The sequence below is a fragment of the Globicephala melas genome, chromosome 17 (assembly GCF_963455315.2).
Source record: "Globicephala melas chromosome 17, mGloMel1.2, whole genome shotgun sequence".
In the NCBI taxonomy this organism is placed as follows: domain Eukaryota; kingdom Metazoa; phylum Chordata; class Mammalia; order Artiodactyla; family Delphinidae; genus Globicephala; species Globicephala melas.
In genome coordinates this window covers 49,404,501-49,420,777 of record NC_083330.1, presented here as the reverse complement: position 1 = coordinate 49,420,777, position 16,277 = coordinate 49,404,501, and the positions used below count along the sequence as shown (strand labels likewise).

Below are 16,277 nucleotides of genomic sequence, written 5' to 3'. Positions count from 1 at the left end.
GATCATAACATTCTTGCACTCAAATTTTCTTAATCGCTCCTATGAGATTAAAAAAAATCTAAATTTTTTGACACTGCACAACAACAGAGCTCTTTATGAAATTAGTCTTACCTTGCTATGCACTCCCCACCAAGAAAACCAGGGACATAATTTAAAAATAACAAATGACTTACATTTCCTCATGTGCCAAGTACCCAAGTACATCCCCATTTTTTAAACTGTGCTGTTCCCTCTGTTTGAATGCATCCTTCCATCATTATTACTATTACCACCACCACACCACCACCACACCACCACCATAGCTCCTAGAACCATTTTTCACATATAAAAGATAGTAGTACATTTAATCAGACTTCTTAAATATAAAAATAACTTGATTATTCAATAAATCCAAACTCAAATTTATATTTATGTATTTAATTTTATTTGGTATACACCACTATGACCTTATTGTAACTGAAATCCAATACAGGATTTTTTTATGATTAGTCAACTCCACAAAGACAATAATACTGCTGTGGAAGACCAAAGGGGGAAAGAAACTGATATATTTATTTACAGTTCCCTATATTGTAAACATTTAATCTATACACTGGTAGTAACTTTTAATGAGAGCTTTACATAAACAAGGAAACGATGCCCTGTATTTCTATTCATATTCGGCAATAGCATATTAAATAGATTATCAGATTTTCTTTTTCATTAGCATTATGCTTTCTTTAGATAATTATCTAAACTTTCAAAAGATCTAAATATATCCAAGTACTATACAACTAAATCTACTTAAGCCAACATATTTGGCTTATAATTTCATTTTTAGAATAATTTAAAGTGCTATAAGCAACCTGGCAATCAACACTTTCTATAAGAACAAAACTACCTTTAAACATTAATTTACAAGATAATATACAATGTTTACCTGGAATAGCTGAAATTTCAGCACAAGGTCACTGTCACATGTATAACGGCAGGATTTTTTTGCATTACATGAAGCTTTGAAATTAACTGATGAATTATTGCCGCAATGGCTTATTACTGGTTTCCTACAAAAGAGGATAAGAACTACTGATATATTTTATCTTTTCTTTTTTTGAGGTCACTTGACAGTAAGTTTGCATATTCAACAAGTCTACTGAGTTACAATATTCTACTATAATCATTGCCCTTTTATAACAGCAAATGCTAATGGTGATTAATAACATATACCACTCAAAAAAAATCACAAGGTTTTTTTTTCTTTTCTTTTGAACAGGAACCTTATTTTCGGAGTTGGTGTGCAACAAGGCTAAAACAACAGAACTATAAAACAGTATACCTGACACAATATGTTGACGAAATATGCATCTGTCTCTTAGTTTCTGTAGTTATGATAATGCCCTGCTAAGCTACAAATATGTAAATAGTATATTTTCTTGCTTGATATATTAAATTCAGTAGAATCATCAAGTTCTCATTCTCCTCTGTCATTTTATAACTCTTTATCAGGTAATTCAACGATGAAAGCATATGCCCAAACCTGCAGATCATGTGCACTGTGGTCTATTACAATCAGAATTTTCCTCAAATTTCATTTTTATTAAAATGAAATTGAGAATACAGGCAAAATTAATAAAGAGAATGTTGTACTGTGAATTAAAACTAGAACTCAGTGGTGTATGAAGTATGCATTGTTTTGGCATGTGTTTTTTCCTTTATAAGAATAACTAAGCGGAGCATGTCGAAAAGTCACCTGTGCCAACCTCACAGATACAGCAGTACCTAGTCTTCATTCCCTCAATATCCCAGGTTAGACTACTCTACTAAAACAATCAATATAGTTTAAAAAATAATAAACCAAAATAGGTTCAACAAAAGAGCACCATCCTATTAGGAGACTGAGAAAACATGGATTATAGATGAGGTGGTCACTATGATCAAAATGCTACCAAAATTCTGACAAAACCTAAGCTGTTACACTGCAGGGACCCACACCATGGTCTAACCCTAAAAACCTCTGGGACAGAAACATGATTTTAAAAATAAATTCCAAAATTATAGCTGTAAGAAATGGTGATATGAACTATTTTTAAAGCATGAGTTACATGTTACATTGTATTGCTTCTTGAACTTTCCAAACAATGCTTGTTTGTCCATGTCAGGTTTGGGCCATTATCCTGCTAAGAGAGAGAGCATTATATTCATTCAAAAGCCCAGATTTCAATGTCTTGGATAAAGAAGTCTTCCTTCTTAGAAAGTGTATGATTTCCAAATGTTTTACAAGAATGGCTTCTTCCATGGTAGAGATCTCCATCAAGCCACAGGGCAAATTCTCCCCTGTAATACATAGAAGAAAATCGTTCTAACAAAAATCTTTTAATACTTATGCCCTAAGTTGTAAAAGAATAATTGCAGAGGTTGTAAAATATTAATTTAATGAGACATTTCAATATTCAACAACTCTAAAAATTTTTTTCAAAACCATTCCCTACTCCTTTCCACACAAAGTGGCACAAGGCAACTTTGTTTTGTTCATATCCCATTATAAAATCACTTAACATATAGATCAAGGAGTAAGATGAACTCTCTAAAATTATAGAATTAGCTTTTGAGGCAGGTACTACTCTGTTATTCTTTGCCTGGTATTATGAATTTCTCTTTGCTGTTTGGTTTTAATATATTTAACATGAGTTTCTTAGCGACATGAAAACTCCCTATCATCTAAAATAAAATGTGTGGTTAATGTTAAGGGTTCACTCTCTTTTTCTTTTTTTTGAGGTATGTGGGCCTCTCACTGTTGCGGCCTCTCCCACTGTGGAGCACAGCCTCCGGAGGCGCAGGCTCAACGGCCATGGCTCATGGGGCCTAGCTGCTCCGCGGCACGTGGGATCCTCCCGGACCAGGGCAGGAACCCGTGTCCCCTGCATTGGCAAGCAGCCTCTCAACCACTGCGCCACCAGGGAAGCCCAAGGGTTCAATCTCTAACTCACAGCTGAGGAAACTTTAGACTTGAGTTGTTCAAGGTCCCACATGTGATTTATGTTGAAGCTGGAATTTGCATGAGGTCTATCTGACTCCAAAGCCTATATTCAGTCCATCACATGATTTTGATTTCTTTGGGGCTCCTGTTTGGAATTCTGGAATATCAAGTCCTTACAGCTCCCATTTTCTGAGACTGTACTCACCTTCAAAGACTGTAAACTTGTCTTAATTTGTTATCAACTGACCCAATGGTGAGTTTAGCTGCTGGAATCACGTTGCATCATTAACACTAAGTTGCAGCAAATATCTAATGACATTGTGTACATTACTTTCAAAGACTAAAGGCACCCTTAATAGCTTGAAATTATAAGCCACTTGCTTGTGAGGCTTTCCTGGAGAGCTAACTGAATCACATGTAAGACCACCATTGGAGTAGGGACGAATGACTCTGCCTTCTCCCCAAACAAAAAAGGTGTAATTGGAACATATAAACATTATAAGCTAATTCCAACAACTAAAAATAACATGGTTTTTAGTTACCTGGTTATGTCCTTCAGAGAAGGCTATCATAACCATGGTTAATTTTTAATCACTGAAATCATGTCTTCCGAATACCTATCTATAGAGAAGTTGTAAGAGAATGTGCTAGAATCACTCAGGATGATGACTATCCAGGCTAACAAGATTCTGTGGCCTGAACGAATTATTATTATATATCCTGAAATGTGGGAAACAAATAACACTTCTATAAATTTAGGAGTTATTTAGCATACATTATTCCGATCCGGAAGGATAGAGAGAAATAACAAATGAAGGAAGTCGTGTTTGCTAAGGGCTAGTTGCGGAGTCTAGGCTAGGAGGCAGTAGAGCAAGCTACCCCCAAATACCATGAAGACTAAATGAAGGTGGAATACCAGAACAAAAAAACAAAGTTTCTCACAATGCTTGCTATGCCAAAAGAATCAAATCAAACTGCTGATTACTCATACTGTTAAAAAAAAAGAAAACAAGCCCTGAAAATCGGGGGTGGGGGTGTCACTAACATTTTTAACAGGAAAACAGATTTCTATTGTCTAAAATATCAATCCAAATAGTCTCCAGGGTAGAATAACATGAAAAATTTTAGACCTTTTTTATAAATTGAGAGAAAGAACATATCACCATGGTTTTCTGAAAATTTGAGAAGTTCTAAGGGATTAGTGTATTTCTCTTTCAACTATCAAGAAGTCACTAGACTTTAAAAGAAGGGTTTTAATCAAAAGGGTTAATCAAAGGGGAATCAACTAAACAGCATTTTGAGATGAGTAGTATTCTACCAAAAGTTTCAAATACTACACTCAAGCACCTTCTTGCAAATATTATACTTTCTTAGTCATAATATATAAATTAGGATTCCAATGTCAAAACTTTCCAAAGATAGCTGATTTTATAAATAACACAAATGATTTTTTTTTTTTTTTTTTTTCCGGTACGCGGGCCTCTCACTGTTGTGGCCTCTCCCGTTGCGGAGCACAGGCTCCAGACGCACAGGCTCAGCAGCTATGGCTCACGGGCCCAGCCATTCTGCGGCATGTGGGATCCTCCCGGACCGAGGCATGAACCCGTTTCCCCAGCATCGGCAGGCGGACTCTCAACCACTGCACCACCAGGGAAGCCCCACAAATGAATTTTTAAAGTTTCTTTCAAAATCTCACAGTCAAATGTTCAAGAGACTTACCCTCCACCACCAAAAGCTAGTGAATCCATGTCTCCTTTGATAAAAAACATATTATCTCCTGTCCACTTAAAGACCTACAAAAATGACAAAAGCTTTAAATATGTAGATGAAAATATCACTATCTATGTGAATTTCTCTTTTCTGACTACAAGAGTTCAATGGTTAATGAGAAAAGTTAAAGAAAGTAGAAAATTAGTTAAAAACTGAGTAGATGTCATTAACTTTTATTTTAGCATCAAATATAAATGAACATTAATTTGATAATGTTTTAACATTTTGGTATAGGGCCAAGGTCTTTTCTTTGGGTATGAATTTGCCTATCATTATTCTCACAGAAGCCTATAGCACGTGTTTATGCTTTCCAGTTTCAATTTCTTTAAAGAGGAGTGAACATAAAAACACTTGAGACATTCAAGGGTAAAACTTTTAGATGTTAATATTCTTAAATATTTTTAACCTTTCATGCAAGTTCTACCTAAACCTAATACAACATCAATTTATAGCACCTCACCTTTATAAAAATTTTCCAAAGTATTCATTACAGTTTTCAATAAAATACACTTTAGCACTCACTTTTTCATATACATATAACATTTGTTTAATTACATTATTAGTTACCAGGTAGAAACAGCATCATAAAAAAGGACTGGAAACAAGTATAACTGAAACTTCAAAAATCTGTAACAACTACAAGCTTCCAGGTAGCTGTAGGCATCAGTTGATATGTTTTATGGAAGGAATGGAAAGCACTAGTTAATCTGGTGAGCCACTTAAACCCAAATTTGTTAAGAGAGTTCATTCCTATTATGTTATCAAATCCTATTTTGTTCATTATAGAAACTGTTCCTAAAGACAATTTTTTAAAAAACCAACTGTGTTGATCCCTATTTTCAAGGTTATAATTTCATCTCTTAGGTACTGTCTGACATGCTGAACCTGACTGTACCAGAGACTCTGAGATTGCACTCAATGCTTTAAACAGTTACACATTCACTAAAATGCATGTATTAAATTTCAGATCTCATTGGCATTAGAATGTATCTAATTTTAGTCAAGTCACAATAAAGAAAATGAAATCAGGTAATCACTGTTGATTTAACCCCAAATAATTTGTTTTTAAAATTTTCAAGACTGACATCATTAAACTTGGTCATTAAAAGTTTCTAGAAATTTTACAAAGATAATTAATAAACAAAACAGTAATAATGACGTATACTCCTTACTGAGCCCATGATGTCTTTCTGGTACCACACCAAGTGTTACACATATATGATTCTCATTTAATTTTTAAACAACCTTGTTACATTTTATGATCCCCATTCTAACCACAGGAAAGTTGAAGCTCACAATGGTCAAAAAAGTGCTTGGTTATCAGTTAGTAAAAGGCAGAGATTGAGAGTCAAATGCAAGTATGCAGGACTCCAAAGTGAATGTTCTATTCAAGATGACACCTCTTCACAAACTGAATATAACTGGAATAAGTGTTCTTACCTCAAATTGTGGACAGAACGTAAAAACAAAGGTCTCTCCAGTACCATAAAAGCCATCACTTACTTTAAATGGCTCAGACGCCAATGCACCAAAAACCTAAGGATAAAAAAGGCACGTTCAATGACATGACTATTAATTTGTTTCGGTAAGCACTGTCTCAGTATATATGTTTAAGTAAAATGCAAAAAGTTTAATCTAGCATAGTTTTGTCTACTTGTACTTAAAGAAGTGAAACATGACCAGTTGTCACACAATTCATATTATTGTCAGGTACAAAGCATATCAGTTTCTCAGTGGGAAAAAACCAGATTTTTCCTAGTTTTGAAATCTAAAAACATGTCTATTATAACAAAAAGATAATCTAAAAAAGTGGTAGCCACATTTCAGCATGACAATGTACACACAGTGAGGACAACATGCTGTTGTGGTACTGTAGCACTTACGACAGCAAAAACCCCTCAGTATGGGTAAACATTCTACTACTAAAAAGGCATGCCAGTTTCCTCTTCATTAGACAGTAAATTCCATGAGGACAGAACTTCAGTCTGAATTGTTTGGTCCTGTAATGCCTTGCCTTTACACAGTACAAGACACACAGTAGATACCCTAAAAAAAGGATGAATAAATGAACAAGAGGACTGGACAAGTCATTTCAATGTTGTGGGTCTAAGGTTCCAGATCACGAAATGGCAAAGTAGAGTTCGATGATCTCTACAGTCACTATCTCTCCTGACATTCTACTTCCAGACTCAATTTTTAAAATAGACTTTTCTTATTGTAAGGTGTGTATGTACATATATATATATATATATATATATATATATATAATACAATGATACAGATCAATTTGGAATCATCACAAAGCAAAGTTCCATTCAACCTTCATGCAGACCTAGAAACAGGACATTACCAGCACCCCAGAAACTCTGTACCACCACCTCCACCTCCCAAAATGAAGCTACTAGGTCTGACAATAACAAAGACGTGTTCTGCCCATTTATGAACTTGCTGTTTCAGGAATAACCAAACCGTCTCTTCCTTATCTGGGACTTTGTTCTTGGTCTCATCCTCACACAATTATCTTTACTTATTTTATAAATTTTATTTATTTATTTTTTTAAAAACATCTTTATTGGAGTATAATTGCCTTACAATGGTGTGTTAGTTTCTGCTGTATAACAAATTGAATCAGCTATACATATACATATATCCCCATATCTCCTCTCTCTTGCATCTCCCTCCCTCCCACCCTCCGTATCCCACACCTCTAGGTGGTCACAAAGCACCGAGCTGATCTCCCTGTGCTATGTGGCTGCTTCCCACTAGCTAGCTATTTTACATTTGGTAGTGTATATACGTCCATGCACTCTCTCACTTCATCCCAGCCTATCCTTCCCCCTCCCCGTGTCCTCAAGTCCATTCTCTACATCTGCATCTTTATTCCTGTCCTGCCACTAGGTTCTTCAGAACCATTTTTTCTTTTTTTTTTTTACATTCCGTATATATGTGTTAGCATATGGTATTTGTTTTTCTCTTTCTGATTTAGTTCACTCTGTATGACAGTCTCTACGTCCCTCCACCTCACTACAAATAACACAATTTTGTTTCTTTTTATGGCTGAGTAATATTCCATTGTATATATGTGCCACATCTTTATCCATTCATCTGTCAATGGACACTCAGGTTGCTTCCAAGCCCTGGCTATTGTAAACAGAGATGCAATGAACATTGTGGTACCTGTCTCTTGAGTTATGGTTTTCTCAGGGTATATGCCCAGTAGTGGGATTGCTGGGTTGTATGGTATCTCTTATGTTTAGTTTTTTTAAGGAACCTCCATGTGGTTCTCCATAGTGGCTGTATCAATTTACATTCCCACCAACAGTGCAAGAGGGTTCCCTTTTCTCCACACCCTCTCCAGCAATTATTGTCTGTAACTGATATCTAGTCTCATAGTGTTGTGGTCGGAAAAGATACTTGATACGATTTCAATTTTCTTAAATTTACCAAGGCTTGATTTGTGACCCAACATATGATCTATCTTAGAGAATGTCCATGAGCACTTGAGAAGAAAGTGTATTGTGCTGTTTTTGGATCGAATGTCCTATAAATATCAATTAAGTCCATCTTGTTTAATGTATCATTTAAAGCTTGTGCTTCCTTATTTATTTCCATTTTGGATGACGTGTCCATTGGTGAAAGTGAGGTGTTAAAGTCCCTTGCTATGACTGTGTTACTGTCGATCACCCTTTTATGGCTGTTAGCATTTTCCTTATGTATTGAGGTGCTCCTATGTTGGGTGCATAAATATTTACAATTGTTATATCTTCTTCTTGGATTGATCCCTTGATCAATATGTAGTGTCCTTCTTTGTCTCTTGTCATAGTCTTTGTTTTAAAGTATATTTTGTCTGATATGAGAATTGCTACTCCAGCTTTCTTTTGATTTTCATTTGCATGGAATATCTTTTTCCATCCCCTCACTTTCAGTCTGTATGTGTCCCTAGGTCTGAAGTGGGTCTCTTGTAGACAGCATATATACGGGTTTTGTTTTTGTATCCGTTCAGCCAGTCTATGTCTTTTTGTTGAAGCATTTAATCCATTTACATTGAAGGTAGTTATCGATATGTATGTTCCTATTACCATTTCCTTAATTGTTTTGGGTCTGTTATTGTAGGTGTTTTCCTTCTCTTGTGTTTCCTGCCTAAAGAAGTTCCTTTAGCATTTGTTGTAAAGCTGGTTTGGTGGTGCTGAATTCTCTTAGCTTTTGCTTGTCTGTAAAGGTTTTAATTTCTCCATCGAATCTGAATGAGGTCCTTGCTGGGTAGAGTAATCTTGGTTGTAGGTTTTTCCCTTTCATCACTTTAAATATGTCCTGCCACTCCCTTCTGGCTTGCAGACTTTCTGCTGAAAGATCAGCTGTTAACCTTATGGGGATTCCCTTGTATGTTATTTGTTGCTTTTCCCTTGCTGCTTTCAATATTTTTCTTTGTATTTAATTTTTGATAGTTTGATTAATATGTGTCTTGTGCTTCTCCTTGGTTTTATCCTGTATGGGACTCTCTGCCCTTCCTGGACTTGACTATTTCCTTTCCTATATTAGGGACGTTTTCAAGTATGATCTCTTTAAGTATCTTCTCAGCCCCTTTTTTTTCCCTCTTCTTCTCTGGGACCCCTATAATTCAAAAGTTGGTGCATTTAATATTGTCTCAAAAGTCTCTGAGACTGTCCTCAATTCTTTTAATTCTTTTTTCTTTATTCTGCTCTGCAGTAGTTATTTCCTCTGTTTTATCTTCCTGGTCGCTTCTCCGTTCTTCTGCCTCAGTTATTCTGCTATTGATTCCTTCTAGAGAATTTTTAATTCCATTTACTGTTTTGTTTATCATTGTTTGTTTGCTCTTTAGTTCTTCTGGGTCCTTGTTAAACGTTTCTTGTATTTTCTCCATTCTATTTCCAAGATTTTGGATCATCTTTACTATCATTACTCGGAATTCCTTTCCAGGTAGACTGCCTATTTCCTCTTTATTTCTTTGGTCTGGTGGGGTTTTACCTTGCTGCTTCATCTGCTGTATATTTCTCTGTCTTCTCATTTTACTTAACTTACTGTGTTTGAGGTCTCCTTTTCGCAGCCTGCAGGTTCATAGTTCCCGTTATTTTTGGTGTCTGTCCCCAGTGGCTAAGGTTGGTTCAGTGGGTTTTGCAGGCTTCCTGGTGAAGGGGACTGATGCCTGTGTTCTTGTGGATGAGGCTGCATCTTGTCTTTCTGGTGGGCAGGACCGCATCAGGTGGTGTGTTTTGGGGTGTCTGTGAACTTATTATTTGGGGTGTCTGTGTTATTTTAGGCAGTCTCTCTGCTAATGGGTGGGGTTGTGTTCCTGTCTTGCTAGTTGTTTGGCATAGGGTGTCCAGCACTGTAGCCTGGTGGTCATTGAGTGGAGCTGGGTCTTCACGTTGAGATGGAGATCTCTGGGAGACCTTTCACCATCTGATATTACGTGGGGCTGGGAGGTCTCTGGTGGACCAATGTCCTGAACTCAGCTCTCTAACCTCAGAGGCTCAGGCCTGACACTTGGCCGGAGGACCAAGACCCTGTTAGCCAGATGGCTCAGAAGAAAAGGGAGAAAAAAAAGAAAGAAAGAAAGAGAAAGAAAGAAAGAAAGAGAGAAAGACAGAAAGAAAAATAAAGTTATTAAAATAAAAAATATATTATTAAAAATAAAAAATAAGAGTAATTAAAAAGAAAGAAAGAAGAGAGCAATCAAATCAAAAAAGAAAATCCACCAATGATAACAAGTGCTAAAAACGATACTAAAAAAACCCAAAACAAAGTGAAAAAAGACAGACCCCTAGGTCAAATGGTAAAATCAAAGCTATACAGACAAAATAACACAAAGAAGCATATACATACACACTCACCAAAGGAGAAAAGGAAGAATATATATATATATATAAAAGAAGAAAAAAGGAAGAGAGCACCAAATCAATAAACAAATCTACCAATGATAATAAGCTCTAAATACTAAACTAAGGTAAACATAAAACCAGAAACAAATTAGATGCAGAAATCAAACCCCAAATCTACAGTTGCTCCCAAAGTCCACCTCATCAATTTTGGGACAATTCATTGCTTATTCAGGTATTCCACAATGCAGGGTATATCAATTTGATTGTGGAGCTTTAATCCACTGCTCCTGAGGCTGCATGGAGAGATTTCCCTTTCTCTTCTTTGTTCGCACAGCTCCTGGGGTTCAGCTTTGGATATGGCTCTGCCTCTGTGTGTAGGTCGCCTGAGGGCATCTGTTCCCCAACCAGACAGGACGGGGTTAAAGTAGCAGGTGATTAGGGGGCTCTGGGTCACTCAGGCCAGGGGGGAGGGTAGGGTACGGAATGTGGGGCGAGCCTGCGGCGGCAGAGGCCAGCATGATGCAACAGCCTGAGGTGCACTGTGCGCTCTCCTGGGGAAGTTGTCCCTGGATCACGGGACCCTGGTAGTGGTGGGCTGCACAGGCTCTCAGGAGAGAAGGTGTGGATAGTGACCCGTGCTTGCACACAGGCTTCTTGGTGGCTGCAGCAGCAGCCTCAGCATTTCATACCTGTCTCTGTGGTCCGCGCTGATAGCTGCATCTCGCACCCATCTCTGGAGCTCGTTTAGGCGGTGCTCTGAATCCCCTCTCCTTGTGCACCCCGAAACAATGGTCTCTTGCCTCTTAGGCAGGTCCAGACTTTTTCCCAGACTCCCCTCCAGCTAGCTGTGGCGCACTAGTCCCCTTCAGGCTGTGTTCACGCAGCGAACCCCAGTCCTCTCCCTGGGGTCTGACCTCTGAAGCCAGAGCCTCAGCTCCCAGCCCCCACCCGCCCTGGCCGGTGAGCAGACAAGCCTCTCAGGCTGGTGAGTGCTGGTTGGCCGCAGTGCTCTGTGCGGGAATCTCTCCGCTGTGCCCTCCGCACCCCTGTTGCTGTGCTCTCCTCCGTGTCTCTGAAGCTTCCCCCACCCACCTGCCGTCTCCGCCAGTGAAGGGGCTTCCTAGTGTGTGGAAACTTTTCCTCCTTCACAGCTCCCTCCCAGAGGTGCAGGTCCCGTCCCTATTCTTTTGTCTATGTTTTTTTTTTCTTTTGCCCTACTCAGGTACCTGGCGAGTTTCTTGCCTTTTGGGAAGTCTGAGGTCTTCTGCCAGAGTTCAGTAGGTGTTCTGTAGGAGCTGTTCCTCATGTAGATGTATTTTTGATGTATTTGTGGGGAGGAAGGTGATCTCCACGTCTTACTCCTCTGCCATCTAGAAGCTATCTCTCACAATTATCTTTAACTTTCTAAAATTTACCCACATTTCAAGACTGTCAATTTCCACTACTTCCTGGAACCTCATTCTTATCTCCCTCAGATAGGAATGAACAATCTAAACACCCCTTTTACTTTTTACAGATTCTAACTATACTGGGCATATTTTGCTTGGCTTTAGAGATACTCACATACTTTAGTATTCTTTTCTACCAGACTGTAATTCCTTTGAAGGCAGGAACTGTTTAATTATTCATGCTCATATCTATACCTCTGTAGGACTCAGCATTGCCTTGCATATCAAAAGCACTCAATAATTACCAGTTAAACTTAATAAAATGTACTAATGAAAATTTTTATCAAAAGAATATGCTAACATTACTGTTACTACCATCTCTTAAAAGGTAAGGTTGTTATTTTTCATACCTGCCCATCACTGTCTTTAATCACCATCAGCACTGGAGTGTCTAAACCTGTCATTGTTCGATAAAGGGTCTTCAAGCTTGTACCATGCTTCCCAGTACCATAAACAAGAGTCCATGGATAGCCAATTGTTCTTGGTGGAAGATGCTTGGTAAGCTTTGAAAAATAAATTGTTAACACATACTCAATAGCTGCTTATTGTTAATCTGTACGATACTAATCCAGTTGGAATTTAATAGTACTTTATAAAATGCAGCCTACAAAAATAACAGTAGAAAATATCACTGTCAAAGATACTGAGATGCTTTTAGAATAACTGTACATTTCTCAGTATGAAATATTAATTGTTCATTAGGAAAAGAAACAGTCATACCAAACAATATACAGATTAGAATAGAGTCAAGAAACATGGATTACTTATTGTTTGCATCCTCTGTATCAAATTAACAAAAATATTTGATGAACTGTTAGCTTGATTATTAATAACCTCTCAAATCCAGAGGCAGACTATCAGAATTAGAAATCAAGCTTCAATATGTTATAACTGTATGGCTTTGAACATTTATGTAACCTCTCTGCACCCACGTTTCTTCACTTACAAAATGTGACAATAAGAGCATCCAACTCCTACAGGGGCTGCAAGAACTACACTAGATTGCCCATATAAAGCAAGTAACTGGCACACAGTAAGAAATTAAATACTGGCCATTATATTGTCTCATCTAAATTGCTACTGTTATTTATTTTAATGTCTGCTTACCCAAACCTCCTAATATCTTCTATTACAGCTAGCTGTTATATTTTGTTTACTTTCTCTGCATTGAAGACTATGACTAGGAACAGCAGCCCTGCTTCTTCAGTTTTCAAAACAACTGAAAATAGGGTATTTTATTCTCATGGCACATACTCAGAAAGGCACATATGTGGGTATGTCATACCTTTTCAATCTGATCTGGCAGTAAGAGTTCACTGGGATCACTTAGGTTTGGTCGAAAAGATTCAGATTCCAGGTCTGCTTTCACTGGAGTAACCTGCTTTGAATTTATATCTTCCCTTGTAGTAATCTAAAGAAGTAAACAGCAGCAACATATTAATACAGAACGGCAACCAACCTTCAAAAATTTTAGCCTTTTGAGAGAAATAAAACCTTATACCTTAAAAAAGGTGGCTAAAGCTTTAATTTAGGATTTTAGAATAGGCAAAAGATGCTCCATCTAATAACAATGGCATGTCCAATGCAGAAAAAGTTTTTTTATAAGCAGACATTTTTCTCATCTACTACATGAGGAAGGACAGGTATTGAATGATAAACTCCACATTTCTGGTAAAAAGAGGTAAGTTGCATGGAAACTTTAATTTTTCTGTTCAAGGGCAAAAAATGAGCCAGCTAGCTTGCTTTTTATCTGTGCTATTTAAAATATGTGAGAATATTTTTTCACGGTTAACATAAAATTTGCCAAAAGTAATTAAGAAAACTTCCTGGGTGCCAAAATTTTAATTTAAAAAATAGTACCAAAAAAAAGGATAATGTTTCATTGGTGTGCATGTGTATGTGAATTTATCTGCTTCACTGAAAAGGTTACCATTAGTTTTAGAAATGCCTTTTTAATTTTTACTTTCTAAACATGAAATTTCTTTATCTAGCTGAACCAAACAATACATTTAAAAGTTAACTTTTTCACAAACCTATTTTTAAATTAGAACAATTTGATGCACTAAAAAGTATGTATGCTTTTCTTGATGGAAATGATCTCACTGATATTCTTAAAATGATAAAATGTTGATTAAATCAAAACAAATTCTTATACAATTTATTCTGTTGGTACTTTTTCCTATTAATTTTATTTTCATATGTAAAATGGAATAATATTAGAAAATAAAATATATGAAACAACAGTGATATTCTTAAAGTGACAGAAACGTTGATTAACTTAAATTCCTGTACAATTTATTCTGTTGGCACTTTTTCATATTAATTTTATTTTAATATATAAAATGCAGTAATATTAGAAAATAAAATATATGAAATGAAACTTTTAATTTGGAAAACAGAATTCTATTGCAGCAGATAACTAAAATGCAGCAATTCTCGACGACTGTGATTCCACGCAGGAATGAAATCTTGCTAAATTTTGTTCCTTTAACAGATTTCTTACCAAACCTAAACAACATATATTTTCAACCAATACATGTTCTAGAACTGTATTGTTTTTTGATGAAAACTATATTAATTCTTTCACATCATCATCATGTTTTACCCTTATTTTGATGATGTGAAAGGTTAAAAAATATCCAAGGCAGCATGAGAAGCATTAAAAGAAAAGAAAAAAATTCAGGAGTTCTAGCAAAGCCATGAAAGCATATCTCATTAAGAAGAGGAAAACACACAATAATACACCAAGCTGAAAAATGAGGTCAAATATATAGTTCTTATTCCTGAAAAATCACAAAGATTATTTCACAGAATTTTAAACAATTTATCTAGTTGTAGTGCCTAATCTATACTATTCCGAAGTATTTCTAATACCAACCAGGAAAACCTAAGGAGAAAAACAATTCATCTCATTATGATATTTGATGTAGGGTTGATACAACTGAAATAGCCTTAAAGAAGAGAACCTTGCTATCCGTTAAATTTTAAAACATTTTCCCATAGTACATCTTTCGGATTCCATTTAGTAAAGATTCTACCTCAAACCCAAGACATTCTTCCAATGTAAAATGAAAACTCCTCATCAATCTAAGAAATACAGTACTGAGAACAGTTCTAAAATAACAGAAAATTCCTCTGAACATTTTTCAAATGAAAAGATGCCAGAAAAGAAAGTCCTACAGCTCTTCAAGGCAATACTGTACTCTTTAATACAAAAGGAATTTTCTGATGGCGTATTTTAGTGCTGCAGTCAAAACGAATCCTTCAAAAAAGAGATTTGCCCTGACAAAAGACACTGAAAACAGGGAATATTCAATCTCTGGAGGGGTTTAAACTACTGAAGGGGGCACCTGGAGACGTCTGCAGAGTGTGCGCAGTTCTTCAGTATTTAGAGCATCGATCCTGCGGTGATACTCAGCCACTGACACTACCTGAATATGGAGACAGGAAGACAATAATTCCACTGACAGTTGAGAAAAACAGCCAAAACAAAACAAAAATTGGAGAAATTTAAATGGGAAAGAGAACTGTAATCAGGATTTCTTTCCCCACTCCATGCTGAAAATCCAAGAGATTTATATATTAAACTACGGTGACATACACATGAATGAATTTAACTTATTAACTACTACATCCAACTAACTACTAGTACACAACTTAAGGTTTATTTATAACTACTAGTACACAACTTAAGGTTCATATAGACAGAATTTGACTGAATAAATAGAATTACAGTCCTTTATAAAAGAAACACTACATAAAACATAACATGCTTTGCTAATATCAAAGATAACATCTAAAATCTAACTGTCTTGCAGTTTACAAAGAAAATGGTAGTTTCAACTCTCCCCTTCAAATCAGTTTTAACTCAAAGGTTACATCCTAATGGCAATGCTGGAAAAATTTCTTCTAGGCAAAGGTAACAAACGTACCCGTGCTACATGATCTGTATCAGAACAGAGAAGTGGGGGAGCAAGAAAAAGATATGAAGTACATTTTAAAACCTAAGACAGTAAGAAAAATAAGCTCCAGAAATAGAAAATTAGATTTTTAAAAGCATATCTAATAGCACTCTCAGGCATGTCCACTTAGTCTTTCTAAATGATCCTAAACTGAAAGTTTTTGCCTTTCCTCTACAGTAACTCTTTGTAGTTGGTACTGTAGCAGTTATTTGTGACTAAAATGTAATGACCTTCCTACATTCTAAATTTCTAAGGGAAATTCTATATCTTCTGTAATTGTCTAGACCAGTCTCTTGCACGG

General features: G+C 36.4%; 1 protein-coding gene across 5 annotated transcripts in view; it reads right to left on the bottom strand.

The window, feature by feature from the left end:
* Nucleotides 1–534: 534 nt before the first annotated feature.
* The window catches only part of OXR1 (oxidation resistance 1), a 451,238-nt gene continuing 435,495 nt past the window's right edge, over nt 535–16,277 (bottom strand). For 3 of the 5 annotated variants that reach the window (XM_030863084.2, XM_070044055.1, XM_030863088.2), the window contains 5 exons: nt 13,300–13,425; nt 12,365–12,517; nt 6,167–6,262; nt 4,676–4,749; nt 535–2,313 (listed from right to left, as the gene is read on the bottom strand). In XM_030863084.2, coding sequence (XP_030718944.2) covers nt 2,178–2,313; nt 4,676–4,749; nt 6,167–6,262; nt 12,365–12,517; nt 13,300–13,425 — 585 coding nt within the window. In that variant the 3' untranslated portion in view covers nt 535–2,177. Of the gene's footprint in view, nt 2,314–4,675; nt 4,750–6,166; nt 6,263–12,364; nt 12,518–13,299; nt 13,426–15,364; nt 15,446–16,277 lie in introns of all 5 variants that reach the window. The other 2 variants (XM_030863081.2, XM_030863087.3) reach the window with 1 other exon arrangement.